The sequence below is a fragment of the Rhinolophus hipposideros genome (assembly GCF_964194185.1).
Source record: "Rhinolophus hipposideros genome assembly, chromosome: 6".
NCBI lineage: Eukaryota > Metazoa > Chordata > Mammalia > Chiroptera > Rhinolophidae > Rhinolophus > Rhinolophus hipposideros.
In genome coordinates this window covers 38,874,677-38,901,332 of record NC_138052.1, presented here as the reverse complement: position 1 = coordinate 38,901,332, position 26,656 = coordinate 38,874,677, and the positions used below count along the sequence as shown (strand labels likewise).

At 40.0% G+C, this 26,656-nt stretch overlaps 1 protein-coding gene across 17 annotated transcripts in view; it reads left to right on the top strand.

The window, feature by feature from the left end:
• RBMS1 (RNA binding motif single stranded interacting protein 1) overlaps positions 1–26,656 on the top strand; it is a 197,669-nt gene that overhangs the window by 99,602 nt on the left and 71,411 nt on the right. For 8 of the 17 annotated variants that reach the window (XM_081052672.1, XM_081052670.1, XM_081052656.1 and 5 more), the window contains exon 2: positions 10,021–10,196. In XM_081052672.1, the coding sequence (XP_080908798.1) occupies positions 10,021–10,196 (176 nt within the window). Of the gene's footprint in view, positions 1–508; positions 589–10,020; positions 10,197–26,656 lie in introns of those variants that run through there. The other 9 variants (XM_081052658.1, XM_081052665.1, XM_081052660.1 and 6 more) reach the window with 5 other exon arrangements.

Below are 26,656 nucleotides of genomic sequence, written 5' to 3'. Positions count from 1 at the left end.
GTTAATTTTTTGATAGTAACTCAAAAGTTTTTCCTGTTGATGTTTTACTTTGATTGTATACAAATCACAACACTGTCAGATAAGTTTTCAGTTTTAAAAATTATTGTGGGGAAATTTCCAGTACTTCTTCAGTTTCCTGAAACTACAGATACAGCTTTTTTCTCTAGGGGCTAATTTGTGAAACCCATAATACTATAAGTTCATTCACACTTCTCTTTGCATCTAAAAAAAAAATCAACTTGAATAAATTCTTTTGGGTTCTTTTGTTGTTGTTGTTGTTGGATAGTTTGGCTCATAATTTTTCTAACTTTAATGTTTAGTCAATCATTTTACACTCCTTTCAATAACAAGTATTATTGAATGTGAAGAAAGCATAGTTTAAAATAGGTTATTTCCACGCTGAGGACTTTGCCATCTCAGCGATAACTCTTTCTGTACAAGGAGTCCTAGGAGAAGATACAAACTGTGCTGTGCGCGGACTTTTAAAAACAGCTGGAAGGAAATTGTCAGCACTGGTAGCTTAACTTCACTGGGCTGAGGCAGGAAGCTCAGAGCAACGCGGAGGTATTCTGAACTCCCCTGATAAAGGTAATGCTGTATTTCCCTTAGGAAGTTTTCTTTTTTTTTTTTTTCTCCCAATTTATTTTGAGCAAAACGGAAAAGAAGAGTTTGTTTTTGTTCCCTCCTCATAAGGCTCTGTGTTGAGGAAGAAAACTGGTATGGATCTGAAAATTTCTCGGTTGGGGCTCAGGAGGAGGAGAAAAACACTCTCTACACACCTGCATTCCGAATCCAGAAGAGTCATTTTGCACCTGAAGTTAGGCAGGATTTTATGACGACCCTGTCCTAAGAGCTGGCTGCTTGGGATGTTTTCACTTTTCTCTTAAGGTGGTTTTGGAGCTATTACACGGTCTTTTTGTATATAAGAGATTAAACAGAATGTGAAATGCAAATTTTTATACTGATTACTACACATTCAAATAAAAAGATGCCAGGTTTTAACCAACATAAAGTCTTGATAGATCTAAATTATTAAGGTGGTTTCAGCTGTAACATTTTCACCTTACGAACACTCTGGTTTCAGGAACTCTGAATATTATTTTTAAAATGTCCCTTTAAATTTTGGCTGATGTATAGCTTATGTATTTATCGTATTTTCTCATATTTTCTATGACCAAATGAGGAGTCAGCGCCTTGGCCTAAGTGGGGTGGGGAAACAGGACAGCAGCGTGAGTCCTGCTGGTCTCCAGCTGCTCCATGAAATGTGAACCTCATGCTCCCATTTCTCTGGCTATTTGGCAGACAGATAAGAGTACCTGCCCCATGGCCTGGCTGGGTTCTGTCTTGATATGCCCAAGATGGCAAGAAGCATTTATTCCAGTGTTAAAATGTGAGAGTTGGAAGGGAGCTTAGAAATCACCCAGTCTAACCTGCCTGTTTCCAGGTGACGGACTGAGCTGCCCAGAGATGACATTCCAGTTACTGGCCAAGGCAGGATTGGAAACTAGATATTCAGATTTTTCCATCCAGTAATTTTTCTTTTCTATATACCTTTTCATAGAGAGGAGGGGGAAGAATTTCCCTAGTTGTACATTCCCTACAAGCTGTCCTCTTCATTTATCATCTTTAAAATGTCTTTTCTCCCTCGAGACTGTAATCTGGGACATCCTATCCATATTCTGTGTTTGATGTCTAGGTTATCCTACTACCTTCCTCGTACCACTCCCCCAAGCCCCTCCACCCACAAATCACCTTGTCCTAGCATACTCTGTGAACCTACCGAGATTGGCTTTCCACTGATTTCGTGAAGAATTGATCCTTCCTCTCTTTGTATCTTTGTTGTCTCCTCCCCTGCTCTCCCCATGCGCCCACCCCTTCCAGGGCTGCCATTCCCCTTCTGCTTAATGGTTTGCCATTAATATTCAGCTCACTCAGCTGTCTCCCTCTTCTGTGAAGCCTTCTGCAACCTTTCTGTCTCAGGCCCTTTCATTCCTGATCTTCCCTTGGTTGGATTCTTACTATTTTTAGAAACTGTACCATACCACGCTATTATGTGTGATGCAATTAAGTGTAGATAAGGCCAGGAGCCCATGGTTAAAAGCTTTTCCTTCCTAATGAATGTGTTTTCTGGTAAGGAAGTTTTGAACCCATTGCTTAATCCCCTCTCTCTTTCTTTGCCCTCCAGTTTTCTGGTGAGTGACTTAGATTTAACTCCTTCAGCCTGGTATTTACATGTTGGGTTTTTAACATCCATATGTAAGACTTCAGTTTTTTTAAGAACATTTTCAGGTTTACCACAAAATGGAGGGGAAGATGCAGAGATTTCCCATGTACCCTCTGTGCCTACACATGTAGAGCCTCCTCTGTTCTCAGTGTCACTCGCCAGAAGGGTATATATATATTTTTTTTTTACCGAATGTGAACCTACACTGTCAGACGCATCATAATTACTCAAAGTGTCCTTGTTTCCCTTAGGGATCACTCTTGGTGTTGTACATTCTCTGAGTGTGGACAAATGTATATTGCCATGTATCCACCATGATAACATCCTACGGAGTAGTTTCACTGCCCTAAAAATCTGTGCTCCACTTATTCACCCTCCCTCCCCATGACCCCAGGAAACCACTGATCTTTTATTGTCTCCATAGTTTTGCCTTTTCCAGACTCTCGTGTGATTGGAATTATACAGTCATACGGTCTTTTCAGATGGGCTTCTTTCACTGAGTAATATGCATTTATGTTTCCTCCATGTCATTTTATGGCTTGATAACTCGTTTTTTACAAAAGCACTGAATGGTATTTCCCTGCCTGCATATACCACAGTGTATTTATCTGTTCCTCTACTGTAGGACATCTTGGTTGTTTCCAGGTTTTGGCAATTATGACTAAATGCTATACACACCCATGTGCAGATATTTGTGTGGACATAAGTTTTCGCCTCCTTTAGGTAAATACCAGGAGCGCTATTGCTGGATCGCATGGTAAGGGTCTGCCTGCTTTTGGATATACCGCCAAAGTGTCTTCCAAGCAGCCGGAGTGTTTGGCGTCCGCACTAGCAATGAATGCAGGTGTCTGCTGTTGCCTGTCCTCCAGGGTAGCACTTGTTGGTGCTGCAGACTTTGGCTGTTTTAATAGGTGTGTAATGGTGCCTTGTTTGAACTTTTATTTCCTGATGGCGTGTGATGTGAAGCAGCTTTTCACAGGCTTCTTTGACATCTGTATTTCTGGTGACGTGTCTGTTAAGGTTTTTGCCCCCCCCCCTTTTTCTAACTGAGTTGTTTCCTTATTGTTGAATCTTAGGTATTCTTTGTGTATTTTGGATAACAGTCCTGATAAGGTGTATCTTTTGCAAATATTTCCTCCCCGTCTGTGGCTTACCTTCTCATCGTCTTGATACTGTCTTTTGCAGAACAGAAGTTTTTCGTTTTAATGAACTCCAGTTTATTGGTTATTTTCTTCATAGATCCTGTCTTCAGTGCTGTGTCTCAAAGAACATCCCTAAGGTCATCTCTTGTGTTATTGTTTAGGAATTTTGTAGATGGTGCATTTAGGTCTATGATCCACTTTGAGTTAATTTTGGTGACGGGGGCCAGGTCGCTGTATAGATTCATTTTTTGCAAATGGAGGTCCCGTTGTTCCAGCACCATTTATTGAAGACACTGTCTTTGTGCCGTTGTGTTGTCTTTGCTCCTTTGTCAAAGATTACTTGAGTATATTTATGGAGGTTTCTTGTTGGTTTTTAACTCTCTCCCCTCTTGAAACTGATGTTACACAAACTAGAAGAAAGAAACAGGACAGAAACTCACGTGTGTTTTGGCTCAGAGTTCTCAGTAGGCACTTGGGGGAATCAGTGGGGTTCTTGGGAAGACCTTTGGGGAGAACAGAACAATTGAGCTGATATGCTTGCTGGAGCACAGAACTGGATGTTTAAAAGATATTTCAATGATAAGGAATCTCGTTTCTTGGTGGGATCTTGAAGGAAAATACCTGCTTGCCCTTTCTTCTTACTCCCTTCACAACCACTACCTCCACCCAAAGAGCTTGTCCAAGTTGTTTTAACTTCTAAGGGATTTCCCCTATCATTTAGTTGAATTTTGCTTCTGCAACATGGCCTCCATCCATTCAGTCACTCATGCCGTATCCAACTAATACTTATCTATTCAATGTGAATCTTATTTTTTTTTTAATGTGGACTCAGGCAAAGAGATTTCTATGTAGACATTGCAGCTTACATGCAATGATCAGCGTTCTTTGGTAAGTATCTTGGGGACTATGAAGTGTGAAATCTATTGGGATTTTTTATTTTTAGAATTTATTTGAATAGCTGACATAAAATATGGACCCCTCTTCTTTGACGGATATAATCCAACCAAAAATATTGAATAGTCTCTTGCTCACTATCATAGTCTTAGTGGCTGCAAAGTTTGTCTCCAGACAAGGACCAGTGGTGATACGAGAACCAGTATTATTAACTAGTTAGCCATGTTATTCTAAGCTTTGCTGTCCTAACATCAAATGGGATTAAATAGTATTTGCCCACTTGCCCTTCCTCCCACATTAGGGACGAGTCTATAGGTGCTGTCTTTTCACAGCCTGATCTACCCGGAAAAACATCTGCTTCCTGTCCAGTTTTGCATCTCTCACTAATTTACCTCCTACTTCTTGCATTGTGTGCTTTCCCAGCTCCGTGTTCCAGGAACTTTATCTTTCTCAGTTAGGATTCCTAGGCCTCTTTGAGCCACTCAGAAGAAACAAGGGAAATATGCTAACTGGGATGAAATTGGTCCATTTGGATATTTTTTTTCTCCCTCCTGTTTGATAATTCCCTTACATTGTTAAATTTCTTTTACGTCTTGAAAGCTTATTGAAAGGAACACTGTATGGAATTGGTATAGTATACGATATTTTTATGTGGTACTCAGTTCAGGCCAGGCTTGATATTGTATCCTGGTGAAAGCTGTGATGTCCCATCTGTTCTTAGGAGCAACTGTGGAGATTAGTTTGCTTCTGGATAAAGGAAAGAGTTAATGTGTTGAACCTTCCTGATGTGTGGGGTGATGGTGGTCTCTCTCTCTCTCTCTCTCTTTCTCTCTCTGGGTGTGTGTGTGTGTGTGTGTGTGTGTGTGTATGTGTAGGGGATGGTAGGATGGGGATGGGGAGTATGGATTATAACCTTCTTGAATTATAAGGATGATAGCCTTAAGGAAGACTTGAGGGTAATGAAAAGGCCTGTCCTAGGTTTCTTTTCCCTTTAAAATGTATATTAGAATTCTTAGGGAAGTTACTAAGTAGGGGGGAGGGGGAGAGGACAGCATCAGCGGTAAGATTGTGGTAAGATCCAGAGCACTATTTTTTAGCCGGTTAGAAATAGGAAGGAAATAAGACAATACAATTTCTAATGACCCGTCTTTATTTTTTTATTGTCTTTGCCGAATAGAAATCTACAGCACTGCGCATGATTACTCATATGTTTTAGTTCACATATGGTTAAATTTTGCGGTTTTTTTGTAAGAGACTTCTAGACTTGCAGCTATATAGAAGAGACTACTTAGTGTGCTGCTGGGATGGGGTGTGATTTGATGGAGAGGGAAATAGATTTAGTGTGTTTGTGTGTAGTTGTCATGTGTCTGTTGTTGATCATCCTGTCTGTTAGTGTACGTAGGAGGTGAATGGGTCTTCCTGGCAGGATGGAGGCATCAGTGCTGTCCACACAGGAAGTCCTCCCTGAGTGCTTTCCACACAGGAAGTCCTCCCTGATTGCTGACAAGCACTCTTCCTGCTGGTGCCCACACCCACTTGTGCAGGGAGTACAGAGAAGGCTTGCTAATACAGCCACCCCATTTATTTACCGTCAGCTTAGTTTTTCTATAGATTTTGGCATGCAAATTAAGTCCAGATACCATGTTTCCCCCGAAAATAAGACCTAGTCAGACCATCAGCTCTAATGCATCTTTTGGAGCAAAAAATAATATAAGACTTGGTCTTATTTTTCTATAAGACCGGGTCTTTAATATAATGTAATACTGGGTCTTACATTAATTTTTGCTCTAAAAGATTCATTAGAGCTGATTGTCCAGCTAGGTCTTATTTTTGAGGAAACGGTAAGTGTTACCATGAAAACTGAATTAGCTTGCTTTCCCTGCCTTTGGATAGACAGCTTGGATCGGTAGCTTGTTGATCTGATTACAAAGCAGTGAAATTAGCCCAGAGAAGGCTGAGATAGGCTGCGACGTACTACTAGGATAGTAAGCACTGAGCTGTTGTCTTCCAGCCACATAGTTCCTTAATTAGGTTGAACTTGTATAAATTAGCTGTGAACTTCATCCAAGGGAGGGAGTGGTCTTTTCAGATTCCAGGGCAGCTTAGGGGCTTTGAGAGAGGCAAAATGTCAAAGGACAACCAGTGATAAAAATGGAGTTTGGTAAAATGTCATCCTTTTGTAAGCTTTTTTTTCCTTTCTTTAAGTTTACCATTTGTGCTATTAAGGCATAACTGCAAAGTGTGATTGCTTTGAATTGATCAAAGTTCTGAAGTTGTCATTACAGACTTATCAGTGCGTTTCAATCTGGGAGTGAGGGATTAGTCCTTTAGTGGTTAAATGGAGCTTTCCTAAAATGCTGACTCTGATTTCAGCCTTATATGCTGTAGCTTTCAAAAGTTGCAGAATTTTTTTGTTAATGAAAAAATAGTAAGGTAGAATTTGAAAAACAACCTTTTTAAAGCTGAATTTGTCATAAACACACACACACACACACACACACACACACACACACTGCACTCATTAAATTAAAGGCTCCTTTGACTCTTTTTCATAGCCACTGGTGGCATTGTCACATTTTAGAGAAACCTGAATTTAGTAATTAAGTTGCAGGAAGATTGGGCACAGGAAAATGAAAGACTACAAATAGGGCATTTAGGGTATAGTCAGTGTTTCGAGTGCATTTAGAGTCCTGTTTTAAGGCTCTGGCTTTGTTTTCTTGCAGGCCTGGGTTCAACTCCAGCGCTGCCACCTACTAAATGCGTGACCTTGGCACCTTACACTTAACCCCTCTTGAGACTCAGTTTCCTAATCTGCAAAATTGGAGAACAGTAATGTATCTGTCTCATTGGATTAAGTACGATAATGCACATAAAGCAGTTGGCACAGTGTCTGGCATATATTACACATGCAATACTTGAGAGTAATCGTGACTCACACTTTTAAAATTATTAACCCATTCTGAATATTGAGTTAGTAATCAACTTTATTGTGTTCGAATTCTCTTCTTTGGACATGTATCAGGACTTAACATTTTAATTTCAATAAATTCTAAAAACTGAATCTTTAAAGTAAAATTTTCTGCACCAGGAAATAAAAAAATTGACAACAGGGAATAATTAATTGCTTCTGTCTTGCAGATACTTTTCTCTGTCTTCAGCAAGTTCTGAAAAATAGTTGATATTAGGTTAATATTTGAACCTGAATTTGTTCTGTATAGGATTCACCAGAAGCCTGTCATCCTCCTCGGGGTACACTCAGGAACCCCCTTCTCCCACCTGGGATGGGAGTCCTAGGAGGTTTCTTTCCCCTTAGGGCAGACCAGAGGAGAAGCGGGGAGGGACAGCCTGTATATGCTCCCCACCTACTTTCCAGAGTTGGAAAATATTACGGTAATAAATATGGAGGCCTATCAAAGATACACTAAATCAGCTGTGTAAATTCTGAGATGTAAATCATGGTTCTACTTCTGCCGAAGATAAATACATAAATAAAAACCTACTACCTTCATGTCCAAATATCTCCAAATAAGTCATACCCCCCAAAGTGTTTCTTTTAATCAGACAAGTCCACACCTAGCCCTCCACCTTCCACCCCTGAGGAAAGCAGAGGTTAAGCTGTTGCAGACGTGGAATGCCTCTTTGAAATGTGTGATGGTTCGTCTGCTTTGTGTTGTATAATACCACTAAGAGGTGGATGGACTGGGTCCACAGCTTCATTCAGACTTCTCCGGGTCTTATCCCAGGTGATGACGTTTCATCCCCCAACAGCTGCACTAAACATGACTGACTGGGTTGTACCATGAAGAACAGTGTGGTTTGTGGCAGGGACAGGTTCTTGGACATGAATCAAAGATGATTTAAGAAAAAATTCCGTCTTGCCTAGCTTTGACTACAGCTACGGGCTCGTTGTGTAAATCAGAGGCTTGGGACCGGAAGGCAAATGTGTGTGTTACTTCCCAGCACCTCTGTTAACTGAAGTGAGAAATAGGGGGTGCCTGGCTAATTTCAGGTAGCAACTAGCAGATGGATTGAGTGACTCTGGACAAGGAACACAGGCCTTTGTATGGCATGGCTGGCTGGCTGAGGTGCATGCCACCTGTGGCAGAGGAAGGGCCAGGGCTTATCCTTAGTTTTACATCTAGAAAATAGATTCTTCATCCCTTACAGAAAACCCAGGGACGAGAGGAAAGACTATGAGTTTAACTGTTTATTAAGGGCATAAATCAAAGAGATCTGATAGGTTATGCTCACAGGCAGGGTTTTTCTTGGATTAAGCAGTATTAGTATTCCCAGTTCAAGTTCAGCCTTCATTCATGCAATGACTGTTGTTAACCCTTCTTGCTACTTTCCTTCTAAAAGAGAATTTTTTGAGATGAAGTGCTGTTTGGACTCAGTGAGCTTAGCAAGGGCCCTGGGCAGTGAGACGAGTGAGCACAGTATAGGAGGAGGAGATGGTTACGTGTCAGCTCAGTGAGGGTCCCAGCGTGTTGGGATACCGGGGAATTAGGATGGTCATGGCGGAAACTGGATGCAGAGCCAGGTATCTGTCGCGTTAGCTGAGATCACTGACAAGCTAAACAATGTTATACTTATTGCCCAGGGGTGTTCTTTTTGAACTTTGCAATGTGGAATTTAATTGTGTCTTAGACATGCCTAACTTTCTTGTTTGGGGAAGTCAAAAATCAAGCTGTAAGATTTGAAACTTGTTGGATGTCTAGTGACTGTTTAATTTTATATTTTCAAGCTATTACTCAATCTAAGTGACGTCCTTGGATTAGTATATTTAGTATTTAGAAGATGTGAGATGAAAAACACACACAAAACTGTCCTGATGCGAAACTGCTGAGCATTTGCTATGAGGATACTTTGGGGTGTGCTCACTTCCATCTCAAACTGAACCATTTAACTTCCTCAGAAGTCATGTGTGTGGCGAAAGAACCAAGAACTCTGGTTGCTGTTGATTAGTTAACAGAGAATTATCTGGTTTGAGTACAAATTCAGATATGCTCCGTAGGTCGCTGCTGGCTGAAACTTACACTGCACCCTCGGTTGCAGGCTTCACAAAAGTTATGTTGGTTGTTGCGAGACCTGGGAAGGTTTCCAGCTACTTCACCATTCTCACAGGGGTTAAATTTCACAAGGTTAGCCAGAGCGAAAGGCAGCATGCCTGTAAATCTTATCCAGATGTCTCAATGAAGCTGTGTGCCTGTCTTAGAACGAGGTGAAGTTTTCCTTATTTGAGCATCTTGATTAAACTCTGACTTTCTTACATGTGAAGAGTAATCTTTTCTTTTGTTTCCAAGAGTCATCTTAATAGAATTATCAGCAACTTTCAATCAAATGTTCTTCAGAATTTGAAAGCCTTTTCAAAAGTCTGGTGATTTTCAAATTACTGTATATTAAAATGGTATTATCACATAACTTCCTGCAAATTAATTTTGAATCTCAGTAGATGTGTTCCTTAAAATGTGTGAATAAATTAATGTTACATCAATTTAGTCATATTTAAAGGGCACAGGGAGAATATAGTCTACTGAGTAAAACGCTATTACTAGTTTCATGTTTGAGGGAGAGGGCTTTTTTTGTAGAACGAACAGATCTTTTTTTAAGGTGTCAGTTATAATTTATATAAAAGTAGTTTAAGATATTCCTCATCTATATCTTGGTAACTTCCTTTTATTTTGGAGATGGAACAGCCTCTGAATGGTGCTAAATACCTTCCGCCTTGCGCTGTTCTAACGCTTGCCCTCTGTTTTTCAGCAGGCTCTGGTCCCAGCCCACCCCATGGCCCCTCCCAGCCCCAGCACCACCAGCAGTAATAACAACAGCAGCAGCAGCAGCAACTCAGGATGGGATCAGCTAAGCAAAACGAACCTCTATATCCGAGGACTGCCTCCCAACACCACAGACCAGGACCTGGTGAAGCTGTGTCAACCGTAAGTAGCCGTGGTTCTGGTGGTTTTTAGCTGCTAAATATTTCTTTGATCATATTATAGAGTGGTATAAATTGTGTTGTAAGAGGGCTTCAGTGCAAGATAAATCTGAATCCTCATTCTTGACACAGTGACAGTTTCCAAGTTTTAAGTCCTTGGACACTTATTCTGTCAGCATTAACAGCAACAGAATACCCGTATAACAAAATAAATTGGAGCATTTTTTCAGTAGAATGTGACTTTATGGGCAAATGAAAAGTAGAACATGAATTATTTAAAAACTTATGACTGGATGCTTTGGAGGCGTGCTTGTTTTGTTTGTGGAAGCACCTCTAGGGGGCCAATCTATCACATTATAAGAGAAACTTTAGTTGTCATTGTCAGAAAGGTAGTTACCGTCAACACTTACCCTCAATGCATGTGAAACTCTAATTCCAGCCAAGAAATGGTAGTCTGTCTTCATTAGCCACCCATCCTTTTGAGGTAGGTTGTTCACCCTCATCTCTTTGGGAATTCTTATTCCCCAAATTCCTATTTCTAATCACACTGCCGACCTGTCTGAGTCTTGTGAAGAAATGTGCATGTGTATATGAAATTCCAAAGCAAATTTGCATTATATGCTAATGTTGTTAATGAATAGAATATAAATGTGCTACTTTGCTGCAATTACATTAACTAACTAGCAAGTAAGGAAAGCACTAATTTAAACCAAGGAGCCAGAAGCTCTGTACAGTACAAGGATTATTGTCTAAAAGCTTCTAATCACTTTGAGCTATAAAAACCTACACCTATAACAGCGTCTTTTATTTATCCAAAGACAATAATGGTCCCTTACAAAAGGAATTTTACATAACTGGGGAAAAAGACATCCACTCGAGAACGTTCCCTGAAAAACATTCCCATTTCTAAACAGCTGATTAATAGAATCTCGTTTCTGTTGTCCTGGGAAAAATAATAGATTTGTTACTTCTTATTTTAAGGAAAACATTTTCAAAACTTACTTGGGCAATATTTCCAAGCTGGAACTAAAAGTAACATCTGGCCTTCCTTCCATAAGGAGGTGGTGATGATCTGGCTTTGTTTAGTTTTTTGGAGACGAGGGTGGGACAGTGGGTGGTGGTTCTTTAGGATCTAGAGAGCTTTCCATATGCAATCACTCTTAGCACCCTCCCTGTGCTTTTTTTGTGCTCTTCTTTTGATTGTCCCTCTTGGACTTCGTGGCCCTCTGCTTCCCGGGCAGTGAAATAATGTTCTGTGCTAGGGACTATTCTGAAAGCAAGTCCAGCTCTCAGGGTTTGTCTGCCTGGCTAGAGTCAGAGGGAGCCTTGCCAGGCACACCCTGCCCTACTGCAGCTGTTCAAGACCACAAATAGGCCTCTTGCTATCTTGTCTGCTGCTGCCCTTTGCTGGCGTCGTCTTCTGCTTCTGCAGCATAATTACAGGTAGATAGAGCGCCATAAAGTCTAAAAAGCTAAAAATATAACTTCGTCGGAAACAGAAGAATGAAGCTAACCCTCATATTCTTGAGGTGTAAGAGAAGGGCAAAAGATTTCAAAAAACAAATTGTTCCTCAGCCAGTTTTGAGTCATGTAAGGTGAGTTTTAACATCATGAGCTAGAGTTAAATAACCATGAAATAAGGGAGTAAAGTGATGTCTTACATACGGTAAATAAGTACTTGAAAAATTAAACCACTGATTTTTTTTTATTACTGAATCAAATTATATTCCAGTGAAGTAAAAGAACATTTGCCATTTTTCCTAGAAAACTTCTTCCTTTTTTGTTGGTGGTCTCTTTGATGTATACAGATTTTCTTTATGTGTGTAAACATTATTCTCTTTGCTCTTGTCCATAGCACTCTCACTTTCTTCTGTCATTTGTAAAACCCTAGGTTTAATATCTAACTCCAGTGTTAGTTTTCTAGATATGTATCATACAGGGGCAAGACATACAGTAAGAGAGGACTCTAGGTCAATATCTACTGAAAATTTCCTTCCATTTAACACATGGCATCTAATAAATGCCAGATTTGACTTGCTGGCAATTTTGTGTCTTAGAATGAAGAGAGAGAGCAAAAAATGGCATTCCTGTTTTGGACTTAATTGTTTCCAATAAAGAATAGCTAGTTGGTGACATGGAAGTGACATGAACCTTATGGGAAAGTGACTCATCCTAGAGCTTAAAAAACCCAGTGGACATAATTAGAGATTTTAGAAAGGCGAGTATCAGAAACTTCTTAGAAAAGACAGGTGTGAATTCACAGTTCCATAAAAGAAAAAAAATGTTGTAGAAATAAAAATTTAACACTGTAATTACAAATTGATCCCATTCCATACAAACAATGCATGAAGTCTATAAGCAAGAATGACATGAAGACTGTGTAAACTGGGGAAGAAAACAAATATTTTTAAAAAGCTATGTTAGGAGTAGAATGTACAGATGATAATAGTGTGAAAAGAAATGACAGTGAAAAAGCTGACGTAATGACGAAAGAGATGACAATGGAAAAGCAGCCTCACCCCAAGTCAAAGAGAGATTCATGACACTGGAAAATGTAGATCAACATAGTTTAGTTAAGAGGAGAGGATGGGGACTCCAGTTTTAAGCTATGCAAGGAGGTAGCATCAGTGACCAGACAGGGATATGACAGTGGTTATGGTGATAAAGTGACGTGTATTGAAAGGAGACAGATCTTCTAGTAGCATTTAATGCAAAAAGCCGACCGCCTCTGGTTAACTTTTAAATTGTGAAATGCATATGAGAAATCTTTTTGGGGCCTCATGACTACTCCCAGCTGCTGTAACTTTGCTTCCTATTTCTAAAGTATCTACTCAGAAAAAGTACATTAGTACAGTTAACCAGCAAGTTTAGGAAATGGAATAATCTGGGAAACAGGAAGGTTTAATTTATTGCCCCCTGATCTTCAGACATTCTTCACTCTCCCCCTTCTATAAAATCAAGCCAAACATATACTTCGCTTGACTGTGTTACCATTTTATTTCTCTCATTCAAACTTCTCAGGTGAATTTTCTGGTCAAACAAGTTGAGGGATCTTGTTGCTTTCGTTTTCTTACTCCTTAACCCTTTGCCTTTTGCATTCACGTTCTCAATTGAAACTGCGTGGGCATCTTCTGTCTCCCTTCTTTGCTCTAGCTTATTTTCACTCTTGTCCACTTCTCCTTCTCAACTCTCGGCCTTTTTGATAGTAGTTTTTTTGCCCATTTCTCTGTAGCCCTATCCTCTCATAAAGTTATTTTCCACTGTTAACACCTCAAATTCAACGTAACCTCCTTCCTCTCTGCACTGTCACTTTTCCAGATTCAGTCTTCTCAGCTTGAACCTTTGGAGCAGTCCTTGACTATTTCCGCTTACCCTGTTAGTCACCAAGTTCTGTAGCTTCCTCTTTGGACTTTCTTCTTCCTTCTCACTGCCTGAAGAATTGGGTGGTTCCTCCTTCCCTCCTGACAGTGTGACAGGCGGGACCCATTTGCTCCTGCTGCCTCACCTCAGGTGCCTTCCCATTGCCGTTTCATGATTCTTCAGGGCCAAGTCCAAGCTCACCCTGCCTCCTTCATGCTTGGACCACACTAAACACTCCTTATTTCCGTGTATGTGTTACCACTTCTCAATCAGCATTTCATTTCCATACAGTTCCGTTCTCCAAGTGCCTGTGACGTTTAGCAGCCTGTCTTTGGCAGTATGGAAAGCTGACCGTATGTCATCTTCGTAGATCTCTCTCCTACCCTGTAAAATTCATGGCCAGCTTTTGGTACCCCAGGGTCCTAGGCGTACCTGTTTCTCCGTGAAGAGCCTGTAAAATGGGTGAAACTTTGCTTATGTCATGAAGATGTGGTGAGGATTAAATCAAGTTATATAAGGAAACAAACTGGTCCGCCTCCTAGGACACAATCATTGAATACATATTAGCCACCCTGATACGTGTGCCTGTGCCTTCGCTCCTCAAAATGCTAACCACTAGAATAAACTTATATAAACTTAAATAATTCTACATGTGAAACTAAGGAGCCAAAAAATAAATAAATAAACAACATTCTGATCTTGAAAGTTGAGAAAGCCAGGGAGGTTGGTTATGTTAACATAACTGCTAGCCGCCGCCTCCTTGAGGTTTTGGGGCCGGGGGTCCTTGCAAAAGGATAGTTTCAGCCTGGTGAGACGCCCCCCCTACCCCTCCCCGATTTCTTTCTTGTCATAATAATGACTGTTGCATGTGAAATCTTTCATTGTATCCAAACTATTTTTTCTGAAAGCATAAGAGATTGTATACAACATTTGGTTCCTAGTTCTTCCTAGTGAGCAGTGGGAGCAAATGTGCAAGTCTCCACTGGCTGTAGCTAGGTAGCTTAGTGATTACTGTGGTATTGTCATCACATAAAAGGTCTAGATAACCTAGTGTATCAACAGCTTATTCTAAGGAAGAATAGTGTATTGACATTAAAACAAAATGAGGTATTTCCACCCCTCTTACTTTATAAATCCTTTCACTCATTCCCACACCAATCTTGGTCAACCATTTTATTCCCCTTTCATTCAGCAGCTCTCTAAGTTATGTCTAACTGCAGTAAAACATGATTTTAATACAAATGTGAAATTAAATCTAGCTTTATTATAAAATCTAGCAATATTATAGCCTGTTACTAATTAAAAGGAAATGTTTTTGAAATATAATGTTTCACTGGTTGTAATCAATACATTTTTCATTTCCTACCCCTTTGTTTTCTGTTCTCTACAAGTTTTGATTTTTCTTTTGAATACAGTATAACTCTTTAACAGGTGAAACAGTAAAGCAAGACAGTTTAACAGAGGTAGACCTAAACAACCAACTATAATTTAGGACAGAATAAAGTAAATATCATAATTAGTGCAAAGTTCTGTTCTGTGAGAAGTCAGAGGAAGACTTCATTATTCTTGATAGCAGGTTATTGGGGTAGCTTTCAGTAAGGAGATGACATCTCGACCTTAAAGAACAGGAAGATTTCATGCAGAATAGAGATAATAGTGTCCTCGAGGCCTCAGAGAGAGCCAGAGAGGTGTGAGAGTGCTTGGATGGATAAGAAAGCACAAAGAGCCCTTCTTGCTGCGGGACTTGTCATTCAGCAATTGTTAGTTACCAGGGCTCCTGGTGACCAGAGTGGAGGGCGTGGGTGTAGAGGAATGTGAGGCTGGCGGTTGAGGTGCAGGTTGGGGCCATATTGTTAGCACCTCGAATAATAACCTAAGAAGTTTGATGTTTGTTCTTCAGTTACAGATGAGGAGTTAGCCCTTGTAGTGGAAGAAAAACATAATTCAGCGTTTTTTTTCCCCCCCTCTCAGAATGATGATTCTGAGAGAACAGGAAAGTTGGCTTGGAGGAGGAGACTCCTAGGCCAGAGGTGATGTAACCCTGACTCAGGGCAGTGATAGGACAGGGAAGGAGAGAGGGCTCTAAGCATGCATGGGGGTGCCTTGGAGACAGAAACATCCGGACTGGAGCATGATTAAAAATGACTGCAATGTTTTAGCTCTGAATAAAGGGAAAACTTCACTTGCATTAACAGAGAGAGAAAGCACAGGAAAATAATTAGGGCAACTATCAGGAAAATGAACAACTTGAAATAATTATATTCTTTCTCTTCACATCTCCGTTTATCTCTGCAACTCTAAAATTTGTACTTGCAGAAAGCTGTTCTTCCTTTACCGAAGAATAAAATGATCATTCCTTTTATTCCAGAATGACAGGCTGCTTTTAAGGTAAAATTTGGAAGTGAAGGCATTCTAGTAAGATGAATGTTAATCAGCTTTTATCCAATTTGTGAAGTTACCATCAATGTTTATTCTGAAAGTAACAATGGGCTCGCCAGACCCAGTATTCGGAAATCCCAGGTAAATATGAAATCCTTTGAAATTTATAGAAACTGCATGACATTAGAGGACCTTACAATCAAAACAAGACAATGATCTTGTGATGAAGTAAGAAAAATCATTCCACCCGAAAGAAATCTGGTTCTCACTTTCAAATTGAAGAGAGAATTTAATTCAGGGCCAGGTGATCCACGGTCTTTCAGGTAGTTCCTAATGATAGTCCAAGAAGCCTTTATGGACCCAGAGTCACTACATTTATTTTAGAAAGGAAGCACACACACGGAAAGACTCCACATGGATTCTACACTGAGTATTCAGGTAGCTCTACAGACATGAAAGATTTTATTGTCTGCATTCAGCATCATACTGAAGTCAGGCTGTGAGTGTTACAAACACGAAGCTCTCGATGTAGGCTTAAATTTGAAGCTGGTAAAAGGAGATGATCTCTCTTAAAGGAATAATTTACCCTTCAAATGTTGTCTTCCAGGCAAGTTGAACTAGTGTCTTAGTGTGATGGTGGTGGTGGTTGTTTATTTAACTCACATGCACCAACCATGAAAGACTGACAGTTCATTTTTTCTTTGGTACTGACTGCATCTCTAATCACTGAGATTTGGACATACTCAGCTGGAGTGTATTCCAAAGCCATTTGAGTTTTTAGGTCTTTTTAAATTGCATTTTATAAGAGTACCAAAAACTATCTAGTAAGTTTTTTTTCAGGTTCCTTTGAAAGACAGGGAAAGAAAAAGTTATCAGAAATGTTGAGTAATAGAAAAACAGTTCTTTAGTGTGTGCCTTAAAACAAACAAACAAACCAACCACAACAAAAAAGTGTTCTTTATTGACTGGCATCCTTTTTTTGAATCCTCCCAAAAAGTGAAATTGAGTTAAAATGATTAGTTTTCCACAGTTAATCATAGAAAATTTTTGTTTCTCTTACTATTATATAGCTTCTGGTCCATATACAGATTTCATTTATATTATAAATAATAGGATTTCTTTTAAGTTCCGAATATGTTTCTTCTGTAAAGAAGTTAAGTTTTATCCTCTCATGAGTTCTTCATTGATCTAGAAGATTCTCAATAAATAAAATGCTAATAGCAATAGTTTCTGGGACTTGGCTTTTCCTACCTGCTACTGCTAGCACAAGAGGATGACACATTAATAACTCAGTGAGGCTTAGACCAAGGAACTTGGGCATTTTGCTGAAAAGCGTGACCTAAGATGTGAATTTTGGACTTTTAAAAAGGCTTGCCAGGGGTAGCCCGATGACTCAGTTGGTTAGAGTACGAGCTCTCAACAACAAGGTTGCTGGTTCAATTCCCACTTGGGATGGTGGGCTGCACCCCCTGCAATTAAAGATTGAAAATGGCGACTGGACTTGGAGTTGAGCTGCGCTCTCCACACCTAGATTGAAGGACAACGACTTGGAGCTGATGGGCCCTGGAGAAACACACTGTTCCCCAATATTCCCCAATTAAAAAAAAAAAAAAGCATGCCTATCTACTGAGTCAAAATGTTGAGTGACTAATTGTAAGGTAACTCTCTCTTCATGGACAGTATTCCAGTAAGGTTCTATATAATAAAAGAGTATAAAACACAATGCATCTGGGACTGAGCAAAGTACATCATCTTGGTGATCTTTGTTCTAAGAATAAAGTCAAAGGAGATTTGAGAGTTTAGGAGAAACAGTGTATTTCACTAAATCTTCTCCCTGTTCTTCTCTTGGATAAGCCACGTAGAATCATTTTTTTGTTCATGTTAATTGCTTGATTTCCCTTCTTGGTATGAAAGAATTCTGGCATGTTGAGAAATACTTATGTACAGTAGATCTTTGACATACCAAGATATAGTCCGAAGACTTGGAAATCCTGGAATTTCATGAAAATAATTTTAGCATCAAAAAAATTCTCCACGAGGGGTGGCTGGGTGGCTCAGTTGGTTAGCGTGCTAGCTCTCAACAAGGTTGCTGGTTTAATTCCTGTAGGGGATGGTGGGCTGTACCCCCTGCAACTAAAGATTGGAAACAGCGACTGGACTGGGAGCTGAGCTGCGCCCTTCATAACTAGATTGAAGGACAACGACTTGGAGCTGATGGGCCCTGGAAAAACAAACTGTTCCCCAATATTCCCCAGTAAAATTAAAATAAAACAGAATCTCCATGAATACCTACTTTCCCATAGGGAACCATCTCTTTCTTAGACCTTTCTTTGTTCTTTCTTTACTTTTATCATTAGAATTACCAGTTGGCTTTTATTAGGGGGTGGGCGATTTTCAAAAATTAACACAATATTCAATTCCTCCTTGAGAGTTACTGATACACAATTAGAGCAACGCCTTCTTGAAATATGGACCCTGGGTGGTGGTGGTGGACTGTGCTTCTTAACTGGGTACCTGACTCACTTCCCTCTGCCTAAGAGTGCTCACAATTCAAATCTATACTTACAGGTGAGAAACGTTCAGTGTCATCATGAGTAGTTGAAATCGCAAATACTATCGTCAGGTATCTACTGTAGGTGTGCATTTAATATTTTGGCAGAAAAATCTCAGTCATGTCTGTTTTCTAAGTCATCCTCAGTGTAAAATCTGCTCGCAAACATGGATATTTAGAGATTTAGCCAACCCTCCTTATTGTCATTTGACCTTTTTCTTTAGTATTTCCTTTTGTTATCCCTAGGCATGAGGTAGAGCCATCCACCCCTATATTGTCCAAATGCTGCACAAGCTGTTGGCAAGCCAGTTTTAATATTAGCCTTAGGAGAAGTTCACTGGGAAGCCAGCACTGAAGATAATCGCCATAACCATAAGAACTTTTTAAAGAACATCCTCTCCTTGTCTGTGAGAGCAGATGGAATTCACTTTATGTCCATTCCATGTTCTTTTATATGATCCTCACATTTCTGTAGCATCGGCTTGGGGGTGTTTAACCCTTATATGAAGGTGAAGGTAGCATCATCAGGAATAAAAGCCTCTAAAATTTTTATTTGGCAGTTATTCTCAATTTGACTTAGAATGTCCTTCTTGGGTTACTGTGAGTCCTAGAAACTTACAACCTTTCCCTTTCATCTTTCACCATCTTCATTCCATAATAACTGTTGTGCAAAAAATCCTGCATAATGTGTAAACACCTGAATAATACTAGCAGTTAACCTTTGTCAAATGCTTGCTATGCTCCCGTAACTTGCCAAGTGTTTTATTATTTAATGCTAGGAACAACTTTATGACAAGTATTACTACCCCTGTTTTAAAGGTGCAGTTGAACGAGGTTTCTTTTTGCTCAGGATAATACAGCTGATGATGGTGGAGCCAGGGCTTGAGCTCAGACAGTCTGACTCCAGAGCCCATACTCGGAAACACTGTGCTTCTGCCTTCCCAGATACACTCGGAATGCCTGTTCGTTATCCCCATCCTCCCCTCAGCACCCACCGTTTACCAGAGGCTGCAAAAGGACTCATTTTGCCAGGGCCCTAAAAGGGATAGTCCGCCTTGATAGGTTGAACAAGATTTTGTTAGAAAAATCAGCTTTCCTTAAGTCCTCTTGAATAGCCAACAGAATAAAAAAACTCAAAGGCAGGAGAATAGAGGAAGAACTCGTCTTTCCTGGCATCTGACATTAAAAGCGATCCCTTTTAATGTAGCTGGTTATATAAAACTCAGCTCTTGCTTAGCTATCGACTGTGCAGCTCCCCAAGATTACACAGCATAGAGAAGGTATGTAAATTTGTCACTCGCTTGATGCCTGAGGGAGGTTATTGCATATATAAAAAGAAACATTCTTTTCGGGATCACAGTCTAACAAATCCAAAAAACCTTGCTTTAGAAAGTAATGGGCACAACGTGGCATTATAATTTTACTACAAGTGTAAATCTGATGAAAACATAAGACCGAGCCACTATTGAGGAGAAATTAAACAAGTAGAAATGAGTGGTGAATTCCATTATTTATGAAGCATCATGCCTTTGATTTTGCTAGACACTGTGCCAGACACATTTTCTGCCCACAAGGGAGGTTCTTGTCTTATATAGAAAATAAACTTCACATATCACATAGACCAGAATGTGGCATGTCATGTGAGGGATAGCAAGTGCTACAGAGATTACAAAATAGAGAGTGATTGCATGTGATTGGGGGCGTCGGGAAAAGCTGGGCATTTGAGTGAGTCTTCATGCGGGTGAGCAGCTCGAGCTCAGGTCTGTAGCCAGGCCGAGCCTGGCCGCCTGCCTTGTGTGGTCTTCACTAGGACCATATCATGGGGGCCCAAGGAAGGCTTGTTCTTCACTGGGAAGGTAGGTGAAACGTACTCTCAGGATTTGCCTGTGATGGAATGGGACAAGGGGTGGGTACAAGGAAGAAGAGGATTTAAAGATGAGTGTAAGATTTTGAGTCTAGAAAACTGGGAATTTGTACCATTAACAGATGAGGGGAACAGGAGGGAGAGCTTATTTTTATTCTTGCCTGGAAATTCTCACCCACTCTTAGGAAAGTTTTCATATTGAGTGCTTGTTTGCTTCATGAGTTTGTGTGGTTTTGGTGTGGCTATTAAATGGAAAGAAATAATGAATGCATCAATTCCAGACTGGTGAATCTTCAGTGCAGAAGAGAAACTAATAATGAAACATGTTTATTCACCAGCTGGAATATTGTATATTAGAAACTTTCAGTCGATACAGTCCTTATAGCCAACAATAAGATCTATATATTCCTTCAACATGTAATTATTTTCTTAAAATTTTTTATAGTTCAGTTTTAGGGACTTAAACTTTTTCAAAAGTGGTTTTTTGTTGAATAAAGTGCTTTGCAAGTCCCTTGATAGGATCTTTGGCTTCAGACTGGAGACTTTTGAGAAGAGATTTTGTAAGAGAGCCATGGGACTGAGTGGGAGGAGAGGAGGACGAGTTTCCCTAAATGGGGGATCTAGAATTAGCGAGGAAGTACACTCATCACACAAACAAACCTGACCAAGTTCGTGACTCTGCCATGGGACATGGACTCTTTCTCCTTCTGGCCATCTGTGCCCTCACTGACCTGCCCATACCAGGCTTAAACTGGTCTGAATTTCCGATGGAACCAGGATCACTTGTCTTCCTCATTTTCTCTTTATGCCCAAGTATTTTACTGCCCCTGTTAAGTGTCAGATGTCAGTGAGGGAGCCTGTATGAAAAACCAACATTTTTTTGGAGTATCAGCATTTATGTGCATCGTTTTAGATTTCCAGAGTTACAAAGGCCACTTTCTGAAAGCATAAGGACTGTTTCTTTAAAGATGAAACAAAGAGGCAGTCATTTGTGATCCTAGAAACAAATTAGACTGCTAGTCCCTTTGGACAGGACTATGGATTCTTTCCAAGGGTTTTTCCAAAAGACTTCATCTTCAGCCCCAAATCTAATCCATGAATTCTGAAAATGTTATTGTTATTTCCCATTTAGAGGCATAGCTTTTGCTCCAGTACTTAATCTACTTAAATAGCCCTGTATAGTCCTTCTTCTTAGCTGTCTAGATAACATTTAGTTTCTTAAATGTTTCCTATCTGTTTATTCATTATCATTTTTGTTTGTTTGTTTGTTTGTTTGATACCGTGCACCTAGCTGCTAAGAGCCAAACCCATTTAATTTTGACTCAGATTTTTGAGGCAAAAGAACTTCAGCATTTATTTAATTAAAAAGTTTATTTCACTTTTTTCATCTCCACTCTGAAGAAGCACAGAACTTGACATCTCTTCTAGTCACGTGGCTGTTAAGGAGGCATAGCTTTTGCTCCAGTACTTAATCTACTTAAATAGCCCTGTATAGTCCTTCTTCTTAGCTGTCTAGATAACATTTAGTTTCTTAAATGTTTCCTATCTGTTTATTCATTATCATTTTTGTTTGTTTGTTTGTTTGATACCGTGCACCTAGCTGCTAAGAGCCAAACCCATTTAATTTTGACTCAGATTTTTGAGGCAAAAGAACTTCAGCATTTATTTAATTAAAAAGTTTATTTCACTTTTTTCATCTCCACTCTGAAGAAGCACAGAACTTGACATCTCTTCTAGTCACGTGGCTGTTAAGGAGGAGTGTTCACTGGAATTAAAATATGGGTGCCCAGGCCCTTCAATAGATTCTGAGTCAGAAGATGCAGAGAGAGATGTATGGAGAGAGGCAATGTAACAGGCAGTTGTACTAACGAGCACACAGGCTCTGGAGCCTTCCACCTGGCTCTGCCACTTGCTTGGGCAAATTTCTCAACCTCTCTGTGCCCAGTTTCTTTACCTCTAAAATCAGGATAAAATAGTACCTACCACAAGAGTTCTTGTGAGGGCTGAGTTAATATATGTAGAGTGCTTAGAACATTTCCTAGCACGTATTAATGTTACTGCCATCATTATGAATTTTTTAAAGCTTCTAGGAGGTTCTGATGTTCAATCCCAGTAAAGAGCTTCTGATTGAGTCCCTTCGTATTATAATTGAGAAAGCTGAGTCTCAGAGAAGGTTAAATGACCTTTTTAGAGACAATTAGGAGGTGGCAGGCCTGGGAGTGGATCCCACTGTCTCCTGAAACACCCACCTATCTTGATTTGCCTCTTTACTTTTCATGAGTGAATGTAAACTCTGCCCTCAGTTCTGCCCTTAATCATTAGTATGAAATATCTGCACTTCAGTTTCTTGCCAAAGAACTTAACTTTGTCCTCTCCACTGCCAGCTCTTGTCAAAGCTATTGGAAGAAATCAGATTTATGAAGAATTGCCTGAAGGATTTGTGGTGCCTTTGTTCATCACAGAGCTTCCCAACCTTGTCACAGGCACACAGAGAAGAGGATAATGTGTTAGATTATATTGGTATTAGATTAGATTAGATCAGATTGGTCAGACTGCTCAGTGCTGGAAGTGACAGCCCCCCCACCCAGCCTCCAGGGCTTGATGGGGTTAATATCCCACATTTATAACAGGATGACCGTGTGGGGGGGTGGTGACTTGAGAAATGTTTTAATAGAAAAGCCCTTAGTCAAATGAAATCTTAAAAAGAACTACATATACAAATATTTCCAAGTAGTACTTTTAAATATATACTTTATAAATACAAATTTATAGCATTTATAAAATTCCTCAGGGACCGTAGTGAGGCATTTTGGTGAACTCAACACATTTGAGATTGGGACTTCTGGATGATAACTGCCGAGCGCTGTTCACATATCTAGATTATTTTAGTTGGACAGTACTAGGAAAAATACTTATTTACATCCATAAGTAGTTGTAAAGGTAACAGTTTTTTTAATACCTCTTTTTATCTTCTTAGTATCTTGAATTATTCTGATCCAGAAGCTAGAAAGCACCAGGAATTTTTTGTTTTGACATCGAATCCCAAATAATACAGCTGTTCACATGCCTTGTGAGAGTTGTAAAATGCAGACCAGGAGCACCTAAAACTTACAGTCGGCACCAGTCTCAATGATGTCACTTGATCGTGACTCACATGGTAGGCTGCTGCTTGTACAACCGGCTATTAGGTCACGGCGAGGGTGTATGCAACTAGTTGTACCTGCTCTTGGCCCGTGATTTGTTTGAGCGTGAAGTGTATGTAGGTCGTTTGTACAGTTTTATGTGATTGGACATGTGCAGACTTGCATTTCCAGAATACCAGGGTAGAGTTACAACTTTGCTAATCACTGACTCATTTTTAAGAAGTTAAAATGTACTTGAAGAGATGGCAGGGGTGCATGCACTTGAAGTGACTTAATATGACGGTGGTTATTAGTGTGTTAAAATTTGTTGTATAGTACATTTGCTTGCATCTCCTGTTTGTTTTGGTATGTAAAGGCTAAGAAATTCAAACACTGTTCTAAGGGGTGTGGATTTTATCCCTGGAAGCAGCAAGGTTGGTCGAGAGCGTCGCGTGTTAACCACATAGCTGTTCGCCCTTGTAGAACTCTGCACCAGCAACGGGGTCCTTGGGCCCCAAATGGTCATTTGATGAGGCGTTGCATTTAGGGTGTGCTTTTTAGGAAGACCACAGGAGGAAGCTGCTTCTGGCCTTAGTGCTAGATAAACGGAACTTCCCTGAGCCCCAGACTTGCTTTTCCTCTAAGGAGCACTCACTTTTGTAATTGTTGTATTTCCTTCTTATTTTGACTACTAGGGAGTTCTGAGCCAAATGTGCTTCCATGGTTGGCAGTTCTACAGGATCTTACTTTCTGGTTCACATATCTGTGTAATAACTGTACTCTTGGGGTGATTTTCATTTCACCTTGAACTCCATATCTATTTCTGTCGTGTGGTGTTGCTTGTGTTTTTGCCAGCAGTCCCAATCATTTTTGGAAAGTGGTATAAATAAATATTCTCGTGCTCCCTATTGGACTGCCCCTTTAAAAATCACAGTAGATGGAACATTGCATGGCCATCTTTTGTCATTTTGTATAGCAATCATTCTTATCAAAGTGGCTCGCTTGGAATGCTGGTGTTTTCGAGTATCTAACAACATTTCCATTGCAAAGGAATATCTGGTCCCTTCTCTTCATGGACCTGTAAAGACTGAAGTGGGTGCACAACTGACCCTGACTGTCAATAAACATTCAAATCAGCAAATACACAAAATCATGATTTCCAGCAACGTTTTGCTTAATGGACATCTTCAGTAAAAGGAAAGGGTTTTTTTTGCTTTGTTTTATTTTGTTTTTATGTGCTTTTTTATACTCATTCTCTGTTGGAATTCACTTTGGCCTTGAACTAATTATCCCTCTTTTTAATGTATGAAGACAGGAAACGTTCAGCAACTTGCCTGAATATGTGTTTTAGCTACAGAAGTTGGTTTTATCTGTGTTTCAGTGGCTTAATGAATCACAACTTGAAATATTTGGTTCTAGCTTCTAAACCTTCTGTGGGCTCTGCATCTGCTTTATTATTCTCTGTCTAATATGAGTTCCTAATAAATTCCTTGGTAAAGTCCCAGACTTGAACTTGAAGGAACATTCTTCTTCCGGAAGTAGGTCATCATGCCACAGATGTTCTTTTCTTCTCCTCTCGTCTGCTTGCCTCTCTTTTTGGATGTCTATTCTAATAGCATCAGACTTTGCTCAGTTCGCATAGACAGTAATGATATATTGGTGATGAGTTTTTCAGAATTGGCTTTATTTTCTTACAGGGTTCATTTATACCCCAAATCTTATTATATAGATTGAATGGTTTTCTGGCTTCTGGTACTACTAAACCGGGGTTTTCTCTGTGGGTCCACCATTAACCAATGTCCAGGAAGAAGAACTTGAATGCCTCACTGAAGAGAAATGAGGAGGTAACACTTCATAAATGATCTCAGACTGCAGCACATTAGGCCACCCTTCATTCTCCCCTTGTACTGCTGCTATTTTCTAAATCTCCCCAGAAGCAGGATCTTAGGAGTGCTGCTGCCACACTGACACAGTTGCCAGGATGTGCCACAGTCTGAGCAGGTTTTTACATGTTGTGGACTAATATGAGCCATAAAGATAAACTTCTTTGGGCGTGTGCCTGAAATCGGTGTACCCTGCTAATGCCCACATCTGCACAACATGTGCAGGTAGGCCCTGTTTCCAAAGACGGATCAACTCAGTTGTCCTAGCTTACTGACCCCAAGTGGATTTTTCATTTTACATGTTATCCACAAGTCTTACGATGGCTGCAAGACCCTGTATCATCTGCTCCCTCTCCCCTTTATTTTTCTGATCTTATCTCCCCTTGCTCTCCTCTACCATTTCACTCCAGCCATGGTGGGCTCCTGGGTATTTCTCAAACCCACCAGGCCTGCTACTTCCTTCCAGTCCTGCATTGGTTTTTTTCCTCCTCTACCTGCATCGCTCTTCCTGGGATCCTCCTCACTCTGTCCCTCACGGCCTCCAAGGCTTTGCTCAACTGTCACCCTCTCAACAAGCCAACCCTTGTCACCTTTTAAAAATTATAATCTGCCTCTATTTTACCTGGGCATTCTTAATCTCAAACCCCTTTCCTTGTGCTATTTGTCATCATACCACAGTATAACATACCGTGTAATTTGCTTATTTACTATAAGCAAATGTCAATAAATATTTTTTTTGAATGAATGAATGAATAAAATGCTGCTTTATATGGCACAAAAGAAAGCCAGATACGAGCCCAAGTGTCTAATTGCAGATGCGGTGTTTTCTTGATAGCCAGTCTTGGGACCTATGCTGGCGGTGCATATTGGTACACACACACACACACACATACACACACACACACATATATATATATATATGTATACACACACACATATATACACATATACACACACATACACATACATGTGTATATATGTGTTTATATATAGTTTATCTCTAATCCTATTTTTCTCATCTTTATTGTCTTATATTTATAATTCTGTAACGTGACATAATTTTTTATAAGGTAGGCTACAAATAAATAAATCTAAAAAGAAATGGTAAATAAATAACCAACCACTTAACTTCTGGCTCCTCATTGGTACCATCAGCAAATTGAACTGAGATGAAGAATAAACACATAAGTGGCAACGTCCTGCCTCATTTCCTGCTCTTTGGCAGAATTGCTGGTACGTAGATGAGAACACTCCTTCCTGCTGGGCCTGGGCCTCAGACTACTTCCCTACACTACATAACCACTG